The following is an 18508-nucleotide window of genomic DNA, read 5'->3' as shown; positions in this document are numbered from 1 at the left end:
ACCTACACTTGTCTGAGTTTACCATAATTAATTCCCCAATTGCACAAAATGTATCCCCCTTATTTTGAAAAAAGGTGTTCTTGTATTTGATCCTGAAGGGAAATGTATATAGTTATGCCACTGATGTGCCTTCCTGTAAACTTAAAGCTGTTGAAAATATATTGTAATGCAAAACCAAATGCATGGTATTCACAAAAATTAAACTTTTACATTTTGGTTATTATGTATTCAACGATTTATTTTCTACTTGTTTCTACCAGGCTGCTCACTTTTAAAATACTTCATTCCAACTCGATGCAATGGACTAGTTGGCATAAATCAGTCTTCAGTTAAAGTCTGCAGAAACCCAGTTGAATGTATTATACAAAAATGCTGGACTTTTGGAAAATGTTGTTTCCCTTTTGCTTCCATAGACACTGCGTGACCGGAGTTTCTCCAGCATTTTTGTGTATTGCATAAATCAATCTTGGCTTTGCTTGTACTAAAACTTTTACTGTACTAAAAGCTGAAAATTTACATCTTAATTTTTAAAATTAAGATGCAATTGCTTGCCATTTAAATTATAATCTGGTCTTCCATTTTTATTTCCAAAGTGAATAGCTTCATATTTGCATATCAAACGGCAAAATCCAAACCATAAAAATGCAATAATGCATCCTGAAGTAACAAAAAAAGTGACAAATTTACAAACAAATTTTTCATTTAATCCAGTTTATTTGTTTTTGGAATACAATTGAGATACATTAAACCATTGATAGATTAATGACTATTCCCATAGTTTGAAATCACAAATATTTGGATCCTTTATGAAAACAGGGTCCTTCAAAATGACTGGCATAAATCCTAAAATAAACAAATGATAAAAACAATTATAGGTGAAATATTTAAGGAACATATGTATTTTGTTCTCCATATGCTGTTCAAAAATTTTTGAATTAGCTCATCTCTCCCATTACATTTTTTCCTCTAATCTTTAGGGCTCAAAGATTTGCCAATATTTTCATTTTAACACATTTAGAGAAGCTCTTCAAACATGTTTCTTACTAGACTATTCTTTTATTCGGCTTTCCCTGTAGTTGTCAATTTTTGAATTTAAAATTTTTCCCCAATCCTCATGCTTCCTGCACATTAAGGCAATACAACTTTTTTCTTTAATACTTTGGACATCTCAATCATAGCTGGTCAATGTCAAAGTGTACTTTAAAGGATTTGTGCCATCAGGAAATAAAATCACTTTTTTTGCAGGATCCAAGTCTGACCTCTCTTCACCATATTTTCTATTCAAATTCAAAATTAAAACACAAGAAATAGGAACAAGAGTAGGCTATACAGCCCATCGAACTGGCTCTGCCCTTCAATGACTGATCTCATGATAGGCTCATCTCCACCAACCTGCATTTACCCCATATCCTTTAATTCCCTTACTATGTTAAAAATCTATTTACTGAGTTCACCTCCACTGCTTCGATGGGCAGTTAATTCCACAAATTCATTACCTTCTTGGAAGAGCAGTTCTGCTATCCTGAATTTTGAGGCTATGTCTCCTAATTCTGGTCTCCACTGCCAATGTAAACAACTTACCTACCTCCATCTTCTAAATATCATTCATCTTTCATAAATTTTACATGTTCCTTTAAGATCCCCTCATTCTTCTAAATTCCACAAAGTACAGACCCAGATGACTCAATTTCTCCACATAGGCCCTGGATTCAACCTAGTCAACCTTCTCTGCAATGGCTCTAAAGCCAGAACTGCATGCAGTACTTCATACAGTTGCAGCATAACCTCCCTGCTCAAATTCGATCCCTCTAGCAATGAAGAATAACATTCCATTTGTCTTCAACTGCAAACCAAGCTTTAATGATTCATGGACAAGCACTCCCAAGTCCTTTTGCACATCAACAAGCTCCAATTGCTTGCTATTTAAATTTTCAATTTTTCCTTCCAAAGTGGATAATCTCACATTTGCAACATTGTTCTGTAACTGCCAGACCCTTGCCCAGTCAACCTATCCATATCTCTATTCAGTCTGTCATGTATCCTCAGCAGAGGATGTTTTTCCACTCAATTAATTGCCAACCAGAAAAAAAGCACCCCTGTACCCCAAATCTGCTTTCTGGTTAACCAATTCTCTATCCATGCTAATACATCTACCCCAACTCCATGTATCCTTCTGTACAAGTCTTGTCACCTTAGCAAACACCTGGAAATCCAGATAAACATACACCCGCTCCCCAATTTGATGCTTTCATTATATCCTCAAATAACCCTAGTAAATTTGGGAAACGGCCTGTCCTTATTTAATTATGCTGCATCTGCCTGATAGATCCACTTTTCTCCAAATGCCTCATTATTCTTTAATCATAGCTTCAAGCATTTTCCCAACCATTGATATTAAACTAACTAGCCGATAGTTCCCTGCCTTTTGTCTACATTTTTTTTGTATAGTGGTGTGACATTTGCTATCTTCCATTTATCATAACCTGATGAGTCCAGAGAAGTTTGGTAAATTATCACCAAAGAACAACTTCTGCCATTTCTTTCAGTACCCTGGGATGCATTCCACGATGGCCAGGAATTTATCTTTAGACTTTCAAGTTTTCTGAGTATAACCTGTAGCCATTATATCCATGTCCTCACCTACTATCACATCTATAACTGTCTTTAACATGCTCGATGTGTCCTTCACTGAAGAGCAACATAATAGTTATTCAAAGCCTCAGCCACTTCCTCATTAACCAATATAAATGACCCTTTCAAGGGACCAATCTTCACTTTAGTCACCCATTTGCACTTTAATCATAAAACTTTTACTGTCCATTTTTATATTTGCACTAATCTTTTCTCAGTCAACCTTCCCTTTTTGTTATTGCTCACTTAGTGGTTCTTTGGTGCTTAAAGTTTTCCCAACATTAACTTCCCATTGCTCTTGGCAACTTTGTATGCACCTGCCTTTAGCCTAATTAATTCCTTCATTTCCTTAGTTATCCATGGGTGGCTGCCCCCACCCCAACTGTCTTTGCTTTTAACTGGAATATACTTTTGTTGAGAACTGTGAAAATCTCTGAATGTCCTCCACTGTTCAACAGTCCTTCCATTATAACCTGCACTCCCAGTCTACCAACTCCTCCCTCATACCCTTGTAGTTTCCCTTTAGACTGAACTATTGTACCCTCCATTTGTATAAACTCAAATCATATTGTGATCGCTCTTTCCAAGAGGATCCCCAACTACAAGATTACTAATTTTACTTGACTCATTGGACAGGACTAGATCCACAATAGCATGTTCCCTTGTAGGTTCAGTAACATGCTATTCAAGAAAGCCACAAATGCATTCTATGAAGTCCTCTTCAAGGTTGCCTCAACCAACCCATTCACTCATGTTAAAATCCCTCATAACTGGTGTTCCATCTCTAACATTTCTGTACCACTAATGTTTACTGGGTGGCCTATAGACAACTCCAACAAGTGATATTTTATTTTTAAAACCTCTTCCCAATTTCTACTGAAATATAATCTTACTACCCCCTCACTATTACCCTCATCTCATCCATAAAACTGCTAAGCCACCTCCCTTACCTTCCTGCCTGTCCTTCCTTATTGTCTGACATCCTTGAATATTAAATTCCCAATCCTATCCACCTTGCAACCACATTTCTGTGATGGCCACCTGTTGTATGTGGAGGAAATGTAGCCTCCCTGCCTGTCTGGAACACATGGTCACATGTCCTCCCTATCTAGAATATATTCAGAAGTCCCATCACCTGTCAGTCAATTTTGGACTCCAGCCACTAATTAATGCACACCTTGCCATTGGTCAATTCAAATCACTCAGCATCTCCATTAGCTAGACACAGATTAGCACTATTTAGCACCAGCACATTTCTCTGCCTCATGGTTCAAGCCCCAGACACTGCTCCATGCCAGGTCACTACTGTGGATGTCACTTGGAAGGGTTGCTGGTAAGGTGTGAACTTCACTGAAGCAGAGCCATAGGATCGCTATAGATCAATACTTTCAGTAGAGCTGCACCTCCCAACGATCAGGGGTCCGGGAGTGTGTGTATACCCTTGCGTGTACTAGAGCTGCCTCTCAATGATCATGGGTATGGAAGGGTACGTAGAACCCCTGCTTAGTGTGCAAATGTCAGTGCCACCTATGTGAATTAATAATTGTGTAGAGTTTAATGTTTCCCACACTTAAATTGTGCATGCATGTTTTAGTCCCATTAAGATTTTACCCACACTTTTATTCCTGTTTATAACACGTTTATTCCTGTTACAATTTTCATGCTCTTCTATAAATTGTTGTATTAATAAAAGCTATGTGTGATTGCAAACCAGTGTCCAGACTTCTCTCTCTTTGAACCCACTGAACCAGATATTATTTCTCAACACCACCAAATCATATTCCTTTTATTGATTTGTGCCACAAGTTCACTGACCTTATTTTGAATACTACAGGCTTTCAAAGTTGCCTCATACCCATTGTCTTTAATATGGTAATCTTTGCCTCTTTTGCACTCGACTTTTATCCCCTCTCCTTTTCTCTTTTTTACCTTTTGCTTTTACCATATCCACACTTTTTTTTCATCCATCCCTCTCTAGTCTGTTGAGCCACCCCCAATCTTTAGTTTAAAAAGCCCTGTTCATAGCCCATGATGGCATTTGCCAGGATCCAGGTCCCATCATGGTTCAGATGAAGCCTATCCCTTTGAACAGTTTTACCTTCCCCAACACTGGTGCCAATTTCACATGAATTAGAACCCACTTCTCCCACACCGATCCTTGAGCCACACATTCATCTAATCTTCTGGACCCTGTGCCAATTTGCATGAGGCTCAGGTAGTAACCCAGAGATTACCACCTTTTTAGGTCTGCTTATTAATTTGGTCCACAGAACCTCTTTCCTGGTTCTACCTATGTAGTTGGTACCCACATAGACCTCAACAACTGAATCTTTCCTCTCCCACTGCAAATTCCTCTGCAGGTCAGATAAGATACCCTGAATCCAGGCACCAGGCAAACAACACAACCTTCAAGATGCTCTATCTGCAACAGAGAATTTTGTCTATTCCCTTAACTATCAAGACAAGTTGAAATCAGCTGAATTTTAAAATCAAGGATGCATTTTAAAAATCCAAACATACCCATCCGCTGGGCTTTTTTGATGCTCTTAGAAATTTCCTTTTGCTTCTTTCCACATAAACCTAGAAGAGAATTATAACCAACTGATTTAAGGGTTGCCACAGGCTTCATTTTATCTCAAGTGGACTAGATCTTAAGAACTTGTCCAACAAATTATAATTGACAGGTTAAAACATTTATTTTAACCTGGATATTCTCAAAAGTAGAAATCAATACCTCCATTGCCTTAATAGAGGTTACTCCATTACTACTTTAAAATTAGATGATGAATTGTAAAGCTGATTTCTAATTCCTGTTTATGCTAATCAACAGGTTTTCTGCAAATTTTTTTTTAAGGAATCAGTTTGCATGTGTTTTGCCTCCCTATTTGCACCATGAAGGACAGTTGATATTCTAACAGCAATCTTGTATTTTACATTGTTCTTTGTGAATGTTTAAAACACAATCTGTTCCAGCAATGTTAGAAAGGAAATTGTATACATTTCAGTTTTAAACCTGGAAGCAAAATTTCATCAATATTTTTCATAGTGCAAAAAACCATTTATTTTTTCTCCTTTGTTTAATTCATTCGTATCTTTGCTTTTTCAAGCATCCTTCATATTAAAGAGTTGGGGAGAGTGGGGCAGGGGACTGTTCCTAAAAAAAATGGAAGAATTGCAATTTTTCCATAACATGAAGCCTGTGCATGTAACCAAAAAAAAAAGTTTGTATCCTTTTCCCCCCACACCCCCCCCCCCCCCAATTAATTGCAGAGCATAGTTTATTCTGCATCTCAATTTGTGGATATTGTGGAAGGGAGAATTTCCATATCCCATGCAGTCATAATGCTGGTGTCATCAGTATCCTCTTGCCAATTTTACAGTTACATACTTGTAACGATATGCAATAGGGTTTTTAAGAATCAACTGTAATGTTTTGAGCATATACTTGCTGCAAAAACCACTGCCTGGATAAAACAGTTAGCTTGACTGATATAAAGAATTTAGAATTAACTATATTTTGACTAATTAATTATACCCATGTTCCAGACCCAAGTCTGAATTTTGACCATTGCATAGCATTCAATTTAAAATTGTGCAAACTATACATTTTCTCCTCCATTTCAAAATACACACAAAAACAGACATCAGTTAATGTGAAAACCCCAACATTTTCTAATTGGAGTTCTAAAATAAGTACAGATTTCACTGTCTTACCTGTTAGGTGTCTGCCAAAAATCCGACCTGTATATGGAGATACGAACTGGGACAAAAGCTTTTTGTTTAAAAAGGAATAAAAATTGAAACTTGTGTTAATGTCAGAGTATATTCACCAGTTTAAAATTTAAAACTTTTATTTTCAATTCTAATCAAACAAATAAAAAAAAGACTTCAAGTTTCTATGAAGAATGAGTTTCATGTATGCAAATTTTGTTTTGAATGCTTATGGAAATTTAAAGTACATTAAGCCTGAATAGAGAAAGATTCATTTTTCACAAAGCCTGCTTCATATTGAACTTGGAAACATTTTCTGTTGAGCAATACAAAAAGTATCCTGTCTTTCTGCACCAACTGTAAAAGTACAAGGAATGCAAACTAAGCCTATTGTAGTTGCCAAAATAGAGTTGATAACTCGAAAACCTACATCAATAATGTTTCTTTAATCACTGATAATAAAGCAACATATCAAGCAGCAGAAGTGCATTCACAATGTAGTCAGGGCAACTAAAGTTCAAACAATTCAGCCAAATACAACTCGAGTCATAGCATGAAATAAGCCCTTTCACCCAACTGGTCATTCTGGACTAGTCCCATTTGCCTGCATTTAGTCCACATCCTAAGCCCTTCCTATCCACATCTCTCAGAATGTAAAAATTGTGCACCCATCTCCAGTTTCTCAGACAGCTCATTCCAGATGTGAGAAGACAATGAAGTTGAGCATGTCCATTTTGACCCTCAACAATTTCTACAGATACACTATCAAAAACTTAATTGCCGATTGCACCACACCATGGTATAGGACCTGACCTCCTCAAGATCAGAAACTACAGAAGGCAGTGCATGTGACTTGGGTAAACTTGTACCTCTCATTTTGTTCGTTTTAGATTGGTCACAGTGTTTGAACTACCGAAAGAAAATAGACACACACACAGAGAGCATTTCAGATTATACAAATGTTTATTACAAATTCAAAAGCTGATTTCACACTACAATATGCAAGCCCTTCCCAACTATACTTATCAACGCTTGGACTGGTCCCAACTGCCGAAGCGAGGCAACGACTGCACACTTGTAGTAGGTTGTCAGGGCGCCGGTAGCAGCTTCTCCACCTCCCCTGACCGGGATGTTGGCTGGACTCCAGAAGTTCTTCTTCTTGCTGAGAGATGTTGCCACCTCTCGGAGAGTCTCTCTCTTCAGCAGCGGGACTATGGCTTATATTACCCAAAAACTGCTTACTCATAGCTTATCACTTTGAATAAATGGTTTATTTTGCATCAAGGCTAGGCCTCTGACAGTCTGTGACCAAAACATTGCGTCAAGGCTAGGCCTCTGACAGTCTGTGACCAAAACATTGCGTCAAGGCTAGGCCTCTGACAGTCTGTGACCAAAACATTGCGTCAAGGCTAGGCCTCTGACAGTCTGTGACCAAAACATTGCGTCAAGGCTAGGCCTCTGACAGTCTGTGACCAAAACATTGCGTCAAGGCTAGGCCTCTGACAGTCTGTGACCAAAACATTGCGTCAAGGCTAGGCCTCTGACAGTCTGTGACCAAAACATTGCGTCAAGGCTAGGCCTCTGACAGTCTGTGACCAAAACATTGCGTCAAGGCTAGGCCTCTGACAGTCTGTGACCAAAACATTGCGTCAAGGCTAGGCCTCTGACAGTCTGTGACCAAAACATTGCGTCAAGGCTAGGCCTCTGACAGTCTGTGACCAAAACATTGCGTCAAGGCTAGGCCTCTGACAGTCTGTGACCAAAACATTGCGTCAAGGCTAGGCCTCTGACAGTCTGTGACCAAAACATTGCGTCAAGGCTAGGCCTCTGACAGTCTGTGACCAAAACATTGCGTCAAGGCTAGGCCTCTGACAGTCTGTGACCAAAACATTGCGTCAAGGCTAGGCCTCTGACAGTCTGTGACCAAAACATTGCGTCAAGGCTAGGCCTCTGACAGTCTGTGACCAAAACATTGCGTCAAGGCTAGGCCTCTGACAGTCTGTGACCAAAACATTGCGTCAAGGCTAGGCCTCTGACAGTCTGTGACCAAAACATTGCGTCAAGGCTAGGCCTCTGACAGTCTGTGACCAAAACATTGCGTCAAGGCTAGGCCTCTGACAGTCTGTGACCAAAACATTGCGTCAAGGCTAGGCCTCTGACAGTCTGTGACCAAAACATTGCGTCAAGGCTAGGCCTCTGACAGTCTGTGACCAAAACATTGCGTCAAGGCTAGGCCTCTGACAGTCTGTGACCAAAACATTGCGTCAAGGCTAGGCCTCTGACAGTCTGTGACCAAAACATTGCGTCAAGGCTAGGCCTCTGACAGTCTGTGACCAAAACATTGCGTCAAGGCTAGGCCTCTGACAGTCTGTGACCAAAACATTGCGTCAAGGCTAGGCCTCTGACAGTCTGTGACCAAAACATTGCGTCAAGGCTAGGCCTCTGACAGTCTGTGACCAAAACATTGCGTCAAGGCTAGGCCTCTGACAGTCTGTGACCAAAACATTGCGTCAAGGCTAGGCCTCTGACAGTCTGTGACCAAAACATTGCGTCAAGGCTAGGCCTCTGACAGTCTGTGACCAAAACATTGCGTCAAGGCTAGGCCTCTGACAGTCTGTGACCAAAACATTGCGTCAAGGCTAGGCCTCTGACAGTCTGTGACCAAAACATTGCGTCAAGGCTAGGCCTCTGACAGTCTGTGACCAAAACATTGCGTCAAGGCTAGGCCTCTGACAGTCTGTGACCAAAACAAGCAGGAAGATTAAATGTTCTCGGTACACAGATGTCCTTTAGTCAGATAACAGCATCTCTGGCCCCTCGGTGGAATTTAGCTTATGTCTGCTGATTCTAAAAACAATTAGGTTCTCAGCCTTGCAGAACCCAAAACTGCAAGTTTAACAAAACAGGTTAGAATCCTCCATTACAGCATGCAGCTCAGAACACTGAAACTTTCTCTGATCTCCATCGCCCATTGCCAAAGAAAGGCAGCTAACGTGCTGAAAGACCCATCACACCCCAGATTAGAGAGGCTCAAGAGTAAAAGCATGCACCAACAAACAGCCTTCAAGGTAGTTTCTTCCCTGCAGTATCAGACTCCTGAATGAACAACATCATACTGCCCTTGCTGAGGGCTAATTTTTCTTTTCATTGCAATCCTCGACTGAAAAATTGTGCTCTTTACACAGCTGGATGAAATGCAGAAGAACCTCTCTCAATACTAGGTATGTTGTAACAAACTCAATCTAAACCCTCAGAATGAAAGTTTCCCCTCAGGTTCCCCTTAAATTTCACCTCTTGCCTTTGCCTCTAATTTTATAGAGAATCATCTACCCTGGGGAAAAAATAAAGTGTTCATTTATAAAATTATGAAGAGAATAGTTAAAATATCACCTTCCTACACAAGAGAATAAAGACCCTGCCTCTCAATTTCATTCAACTCTATTCACAGCAACATTGCAGTTCTAGTCACTGGTTGTAGGAAAGACATCAATAAAGCAGAAGGGATACAGAGAAGATTCATGACAGAGTACACTTACATGATTTCAAATAATGCCTTGGACAGCCAAATTGTGATGTACTAACTTTTGTACTCAATAGCCTACCCAATGATAGCCTTCTTCACCAGCTCTATTCCTGAGTTGCTACTTTCAGGTTACTCTGTGCTGTATCTCCAGGTCTCTCTCCCTGCAATCAGTCTGCAAATCCAAATGCTGAAAGATTCTGCCCCTCCAGCAATTTCGCAACTATTGATGTCAAGTTCACTGGCATATAGTTGCCCAATTCTGTGCAACACTACAATTTTGAAATGCTAACTACACATTTTGGAGAACTGCTACATAATTTTGAAATATGCCACACTACAGTCAAAATGGGCTAATAAAGAGGAACAGACTCCAAATATTTTAGACCATATGCCATGGCATTCAACCAGTGTTTCTTCTATTGGAAGAATACAAAAGAAACAGGAGCTAAATAGAATTTCATGCCAATCAAAATCACTATGCGATTGTGTCCATTGATATTCAAAGCCAGCAAATAGTTTATTTGGAAAAAAAAAATCACCAGAACCCTGAAAACTTTTACTCAGAATTGATTTCATGAGGAAAATTAAAGGCTGATTGTAAATTCCAAAGTACAAACACACACAAAATACAAAGGGAGTCTGACTCACAGCTGAGCACCATGGAGATGCAGAGCTGTGTTCCCCAAGAAAAAAATCACCTATAATCTGAGGGGGGGGGGGATGGGAAGAGAAGTATATCATGTACATTGAAGTGTGGCAGTTGTATTTGCTGAATATTGAAACACAGGTATGATTACAACCTCCATGCCCTTTCTTTAAAAGGAGCAGTGGATGGCAAGTTCACACCAGTCCTGAAATGCCAGGTTGGAAGTGACTGAGACCCAATATTGTCTGTTTTTTCTTGTGTACTTTAGGTGGTTCAGGTAACTTCTTGCTATAATTCTGGAATTATTTCTGTGACCCATTTGTAATCATTGTTATTTTGTTGTGTTTTATTTCCTTTTTTATAAAAAAATGTTTTTGTTGATTTGCAGATGACACGAAACTGGGTGGCGGTGTGGGGTGTGAGGAGGATGTCAGGAAAATGCAGAGGGACTTGGACAGGTTGGGGGAGTGGGCTGCTGAATGGAAGATGACGTTCAATGTAAGCAAATATGAGGTTATCCATTTTGGGGGCAATAATAGGAAAGCTGAGTATTATTTAAATGGAGACAAGCTAGGGAGTGGGGAGGAGCAAGTGGATCTGGGAGTACTTATTCACTGGAGACTAGCATGCAGGTTCAGAAAGCTGTGAAGAAGGCTAATGGCATGTTGGCTTTCATAAAGAGGGGATTGGAGTATAGGAACAGAGACACCCTTCTGCAGTTGTTCAGGGCCCTGGTGAGACCCCACCTGGAGTATTGCGTCCAGTTCTGGTCTCCAATTTTGAGGAAGGACATACTAGCTATAGAGGGTGTGCAGCGCAGATTTACAAGGTTAGTTCCAGGGATGGCGGGCGGGGTTGACATATGCTGAAAGGCTAGAAAAACTGGACTTGTATCCGATGGAGTTTAGAAGGATGAGGGGGGACATGATTGAGGTATACAAAATTATCAGGGGGATAGACAGGCTGAAGTTGGATGACTTGTTCCCAATGATGGGGGAGACGAGGACTAGAAGGCATAATTTAAGAATACAGGGTAGGCCCTTTAGGACGGAGATGAGAAAACATTTTTTTACCCAGAGAAGTGTGAATCTGTGGAATGCTCTGCCACAGAGGGTGGTAGAGGCAGATTCACTGATTATGTTCAAAAGAGAGTTAGATAAGACTAGTGGGCAAAGGAGTTAAGGGTTATGGGGATAAGGCTGGAAAGGGGTTCTGATGGTAGTGATCAGCCATGATCTGTAAAATGGTGGTGCTCGCTCGACGGGCCGAAGGGCCTACTCCAGCTCCTGTTGTCTATTGTTTTGGGATGGGGAAAAGGGGAAAAATAAAAGACATGGTCTATTATACTCTTTAAAAAAAGGACAAATGTTCTCCTGTGCTGTTAGAAATGCCCGAGTCTGTAAAATCAAAATATTCAAAACAATAGAGTTGTGCTGCAACTCAACGGGCAAGCCACAACAGTACCAGACCAAAAAACCAATGTTAGTATGTGCAGGTTACTCCATCAATACCTAGTTCAAACTTATCTTTTTGGCACATTTAGAGGGCAAACCAATTTTAGCAATGTGATCATTTATGAACATTTAATTTTTCCAAGTGTGGAATCACATTCTTTCAAAATTACTGACTTTCACATCTCCTGTTCCATTACATGTTTTCCCCCCGATTTTAAACACACAATGATTTCCCTATAGACAAAGTAGCACTAGAACAGACAATGACAGGAAGACTTCTCAAAAGCCTGCAAGATCTGCAGATAAATGTTGGTGCAGTGATGGGAGAATATCACTTCACAAAATTTAGCCCATTATTTTATAATCTTTACAAACTGTACACAAGACTGGGTATTTTATATATCAGATAAAAAGCCACATGCGGTTCTATTAAGAGTAAATGACTTGACACCTAATGAAAAATATAATGAGATCCACCCAAATTTATAACATTTGTTCCCATAATAGGCATTCACCCAATTTAGATTTTTATTTCTGGTGTCATGTGAAAATTGTCATGTGAAAATGCAATATCCAAATATTCTTAGTACAATCAAATTGTTCTACACAATTCCATTCCAGTACAGTAAAGCAGTAGTGTTGACCTAAAGTAATAGAAGTTAATTACACATAATTAGGATGCCAATATCCTTCAAGGCTCATAGGTAACAGGCATGTTTCTTCAGTTATTGATTAAATTTAATTCAAGACTTCCCCAGCTTTAACAAGTGAAATGGACCAACCTGTATGTTCTTGTAATCCACTGAAACACCACACAAAACACACTTCTTAGGAGGTACTTTGTAAGGATTTTCTAATTTTATTGGCTATAAAGAAAGTGGAAAACATGAGAACTTGAAAGACATTAATCCCCAACTCATTTTTCCACCACCACTTTAATACAATTAAAACTACAATCACTCATATTAAGATAAAATTGCAAAGAAAGTTTGCAATTTTCCTTTTATGTTTTCTGCATTAGGGGAAATTTACAGGGTAAAGGGCAAAATGGCACATTTTCCTTCAAGGAATGGACAGTAAATGGAGGACTGGTCATGAAGGCCTTCAATGAAGTTTTATGTGAGAGACATAATGGCCCAAGACAAACAGCAAATGAAGGGTCACAGACAGGAAGTCAGGGCCAAACAGACAACATAAGCAGTAGACAATCTGTGGGCTGCAAAATGAGTAATTGTGAGGGCCAAATCTAGAAGGAATTTATGAACATCACCACCATTCTCCATATTCTCTGAACAAGAGTTTTATTCCACATTACTATTTAAATTTCATTGCAGACCCACAAGAACAAGCATTGTGGTAAATAGAACTGGGCGTAGGGTCCCAGAAATAAAAGAGCTTGAGGTGATGAAGGCATGAATAGAGCTTTGACAGGCTAAGACTCAAGGTGAAGATAAATGGGAACCATATAACACTGCAGCGCAGAAATAGGCCCTTCAGCCCTTCTAGTTTATGCCAAATTATTCTGCCTCGTCCCAATGATCTGCACCCAATTCAGTCTTCCCATCCATATACCTGTCCAATTTTTAAAAACATTAAAATTGAGCCCTGATTCACCACTTTAGATGGCAGCTTATTTCACTCCCTGTGAAGAAATTCTCCCTAATGTTCCCCTAAACTTCTCTCACCCTTAACCCATGTCCTCTTGTTGGTATCTCACATAACCTCAATGAGAAAAGCCTACTTGCATTTACTCATCTATACCCATCATAAAAAAAAATTTATACAAAAGAAAAAGTTTATAATAGTGGCAAGACAGATTAGCATTTGATGAATATAGTATGGACAAAAATGACAATGAGAAAAACTAGAGAAAACAGACTAAACTGAAAGGAGTGATGGGATTTTGAAATACACTGAAAACCAAAAGCTTTCACAGACAATGAATAGGCTTTGACATAATTTTTTTTTTAAAATTAACTGCTCTTCCTTTAAATGCTTTGGATGCAAAGCTACACAAAATACACCCAAGATATTGACTTTTCAGCTGAACTACTTTTTATGAGCTACCACCACCTTCTACCCATCATCCAACCATCTGGATAAATTTACCTTCCTTTCACAGTATTCTTAGTTTCTTTTACAATGCATTTATACTGTCTGCCCCAAGCCCCATGTTCTCACTGTTCACTGAATAGAGCTTTCTTCCACATTACTATTTAAATTTTTGAATATGATCTTGCATTGAAGGTCTCTGGCTTTTCTCTTTTTAAATAAAGAAACATTGTTGGAAACAGGATCCACATCAGCAAGTAAATGAAACCAAGACCTTTTTGGCATGAATTACTAAAACATTCAATGTATTTGCATATTGGTCATTAGGAAAAACAATAAAATTACCTTTTAAAATAATGGAGCAATTCTGTAACCAGCAATTAATTTCAATAGTACTACAACTTTTCTAATTTATAGAAATTTTAGAATATTTTCATGCCCACTGATCCACCATAAAACCACAATTTATCTAGAATATACAGAGTTCACCAAACTTTATTCTTTTTCCACCCTAGGAAATCACATAATATTGTGAAATACTGGATCTAAAAATGCAGCATATCACTTCACATCAGGTTTAAACAGGAAACACTCAACAGGTCAGTTGTCACCTTTGGAAAAAGAAAAAAAGTTAAATCTTTCAGGACTAAAATCCTTTGACAACATTGAAGAATTAACTCAGTTTCTCTTTCCACAGATGTTGCCCGACTTGCTGCCTGGCCTGCTGAGTGTTTCAGTTATCATGTTTTGATTTCAGATTTCCAGCATCTGCTGTTTTTAATTTGAATGAGTTTTGTATCAGATTATGTTTCTTACCAGATCAGAAGAACTTGAATGCTGAGTGCTGACCTCCCTTTGCCAGTATCCTGCAATCAATTGGAAATCTGGATAAGGAGCCATCTTTCAGATGGTTTTTATATTTTGTTAAATTGCAAATGCTTAATCAATTCACAAAGGAGTAGGAGTTCAATGCAAGATTCCACATGTCAAGATTCAGGAAGGGCAGGTCTTGTTTGACAAACATACTGGAGTTTTTGGAGGATATAATGACTACAGTGGATAGAGGAGAACAAGTGACGTTAAGTAATTGAATTTCCAGAAGCTGTTTGATAAGGCATCAAATAGGACTAATCCAGTGGTTCTCAACCAGTGGGCCATGGCACGTTTCCATGTGAGTCTTTAAAAATGTTAAATAAATTAAAGATGGGTTTCTTAGCGCTCTCTTGGACTTGAAAATATTGCTCAGTTATTGCCACTAGTGGGTCATAGCACATTAGGCTGGAAGCAAGTCAGGTGGGCCTTAGACAAAAGTTGAGAACACTGGCACTAATCCATGAGAATGCATGAAGCTGGGGGCAATGTATTTGCATTGTCAGAGGTCTGGTTAACAGACAGAAGACAAAGATTTGGGATAAATGGACATTTCCCTGATTAGAAAACTGTGAATGGAGTGTCAGAGGTCTGTGCTGGGCCATTACTGTTCACAAGATCATCGATGATTTGGAAGAGAGAACAGTGTTGTGTATCTAAATTTACTAATGACATGGAGTTGAAAAAAAATGCAAAGTCTGCAGATAACCACATTACAATTACAGTACGAAAACAGGCTATATCAGCCCTTCTAGTCCGCACCGATTTAAGTGACCTCCACTAGTCTATAGATTGGTTCAGTGAGTGAGTGAGTGAGGGTCTGGCAGATGGAGTATAATGTTGTTGCAGTAAATGCAAGGTCATCCACTTTTAAATGTGGAAAGATTGCAGCATGCTGTTGTGCAGAGGGACTTGGGCATGAATCACCAAAGGTTAGTTTGCAGGTGCAACAGTTATTAAAAGCAAATTAAATACCAGCATTCATTTCAGAGCAGGGAGGTTCTGCTGCAACTGCACAGGGTGCTGTTGAGGCCACTGCTGGAGTACTGCATCCAGCTCTAGTCTCTTTGCTTGAGAATAGATATACTGGCTTTGACAGTGGTTCACCATTTTGATTGCAAATATGAGGGGTTAGCCTATAAGGAGAGAGTCACCTGGGACTGTACTCACTGGAATTCAAAAGAATAAGAGGGGATCTTAGAGAAACAAAATTTTGAAAGTGACAAGATAAAGGCTTGAAAGTGGTTTTCACTGGAAGGAAAGGCTAGAATTCGGGGGGAATCTCAAGATTCAAGGGAGAAAGTTTGGAATAGAGATGAGGTATTCTCTGCCCAGCCATGACATTATTAAATGGCAGAGTAGTTTGCTGCTCCTATTTATGTTCTTATGCAAGACATTTTTGAACAATTTCTACTGTCACTCCAATGCAAATTGATATTAAAATGCTCATTTAATAAACCTATTTTGATAACTTTTCATAGTGGCCAGTGTAGTTTCTATTTTAGGTCAGACTTGTGGAAGATAAAAGTCTTCACATCAATGGATTTGCCATCATCACTTGATAATTACACACATTTCTGAAGGCACTAAAATTTGAGTCAATTCAGCAATAGAAGTCCAAATGCAAGTACAATATGATAGAACAGTGCATTTAAAATTCTGTGACAAAGTTATTTCAGGTTACAGCACACAAATCTAATGTCATTATCAAGCAAGGAGACAAATTAGTTCCAACGAACACTATATATCTAATGCAATGCATATCTAAATTTGAGGAGCAAATTGGTGAATCTACACATTGCAGAAATCAGAAGCAATGTTCAACTGTCAAAACGTATTACGCTTGTATGCATGATTAGAAGGCTTAAGCATCAAACATTGCACCTAACAACCATTTCTCTAATATTCAATGACAATTATTAATATTTTGGAAATTACAATTAAAATATAAATGCAAGAACAATGATGTTAAAATGTGGGTTCAAGATCACATGTGAAGTTCAGAATCTTACTGCATACAATTAATCTTCTGATTTGTCAATCCCTTTTCACCATTTACAAGATGCAAGTTAGTAGTATGCTGGAGTACTTACCTGAGAATACAAAAGAATTTGAACACTAAATTAGGTTAAATCAAGTCCCCTGACTGGCAAATCAATCACTTCGATAACATTGCACTCCATTTTATGATGCAGTGCAATGACTCATGAGACTTTGACCTCACATCATTTGCACAAAGCTTGAAAGCCAGGTTTTGTCTGCCTTTCAAATGCTATGTGAAATTTCAAGATGAATTGAGGGATCTAGATTTACCCACTTCAATCCACCTAAGTAGGTAGTCTCAGCAGTGGGGCATATTTGACTTCTCTTTTCTGATGTGTGAACAAGCAAGCCAGCTTCTAGAGACAGGTTGTGTATATGATAATGCAGCTTCTCAGTGTAAAAAGGCTAATAACAACTGCCATCTGTTCCACTGGTTGAACTTCTAATTTTCTACAATTTCACATACAATCTTGACCTTACAAATTGAGCATATTCAATGTCATCTTTACCAAGATGCAGTGAAAAAGCTTTGCACTGCAGGTTATCCAGAGAAGTCACAAGATATAGGAGCAGAAGTAGGTCAATCAGCCCATCATGTATTCTGCCATTTTCTCACAAACTAATCTACCTTCCCACTTAGCCTCACTCCCTGGCCTTCTCCCCATAACCCTTGATACCCTAACCAATCAAATAATCAAAAACCTGTCAATCTCTGCCTTAAATGCACCCAACAATCTCACTTCCACAGTTACCTGTGGCAACAAGTTCTACAGATTCATGACCCTCTGACTAAAGAAACTTCTCCACATCCGTTTTAAATTGACACCCTTTTATCCTGAAGTTATGCTCCCTTGTCCTAGACTCACCCGTCATAGAAAACAAGTCAAAAGAAATCAACCCAGTAGTGCAATAATAAATCAAACGTAGCATTGGAGTCAGAGTATACAGTATGATGTTACAAAGTACAAGGTATACAGAAAAGTTAGATTGCCATGTAAAAAAAATTGTGGAATTTATTATGTAATAAAAATACAAAAAGATAACTAGATTCAAGGTGCACATTTACAATCATCTCACGGCAATGCGCCCAGATATTAGTGTTTAAACTAACACCCCATAGTGAATGAAAAACTTTTTCTTAAATAAACTTCCAGATTCCAAAGACATAGTCATCTCATGCTGTCAACTAAACGTGCGGCCTTTAGTCTGACAAGTAATTTGAACTAGCACAACAAATTTGAGCCTCACTATTACACTATACACTTTTATTTAAAAGGCCAAGGAAAATAATATCAGTTTACTTGCAGACTCTCAACCCCGAACCTCACCACGAAATCGCCTCAAACATGTTGCCACTAGGCCGGGGTTACAAATCAGCGTTTTGATGACACTTTAACAAATCCTCTAAATTGTGAAGTGCCTCATCATTCTTTACAAAGCGATCTAGTAATACCTCCCCTACCAACTTGTCTTCCTGAACGCCATAGCCTCACCACCCGCAGCATCCCAGCTGCCAACCGGAAAAGGAGGCACGCCGGCCGCACATCGACGCATGCGCACCAGCACCCAAACGCGTCC

General features: G+C 39.1%; 1 protein-coding gene across 2 annotated transcripts; it reads right to left on the bottom strand.

Moving 5' to 3' along the window:
* Positions 1 to 694: 694 nt before the first annotated feature.
* On the bottom strand, positions 695 to 18500 carry mrps18c (mitochondrial ribosomal protein S18C). Of its 2 annotated transcripts, none has more exons than XM_069925858.1 (6): positions 18393 to 18500; positions 14834 to 14883; positions 12748 to 12831; positions 6346 to 6403; positions 5152 to 5211; positions 695 to 843 (listed from the first exon to the last, which is right to left on the bottom strand). In XM_069925858.1, exons 1-6 carry the CDS (start codon positions 18433 to 18435, stop codon positions 767 to 769), a joined length of 372 nt encoding a protein of 123 aa, XP_069781959.1. In that variant the 5' UTR covers positions 18436 to 18500; the 3' UTR covers positions 695 to 766. The 2 variants fall into 2 exon arrangements, with proteins under 2 accessions (XP_069781959.1, XP_069781958.1); XM_069925857.1 differs by having other exon boundaries at positions 18384 to 18479.
* Between the last annotated feature and the right edge of the window lie 8 nt (positions 18501 to 18508).

The sequence above is a fragment of the Narcine bancroftii genome, chromosome 3 (assembly GCF_036971445.1).
Source record: "Narcine bancroftii isolate sNarBan1 chromosome 3, sNarBan1.hap1, whole genome shotgun sequence".
NCBI lineage: Eukaryota > Metazoa > Chordata > Chondrichthyes > Torpediniformes > Narcinidae > Narcine > Narcine bancroftii.
Note: the sequence above shows the minus strand (reverse complement) of the source record. Positions and strands in the feature narration are given on the sequence as shown.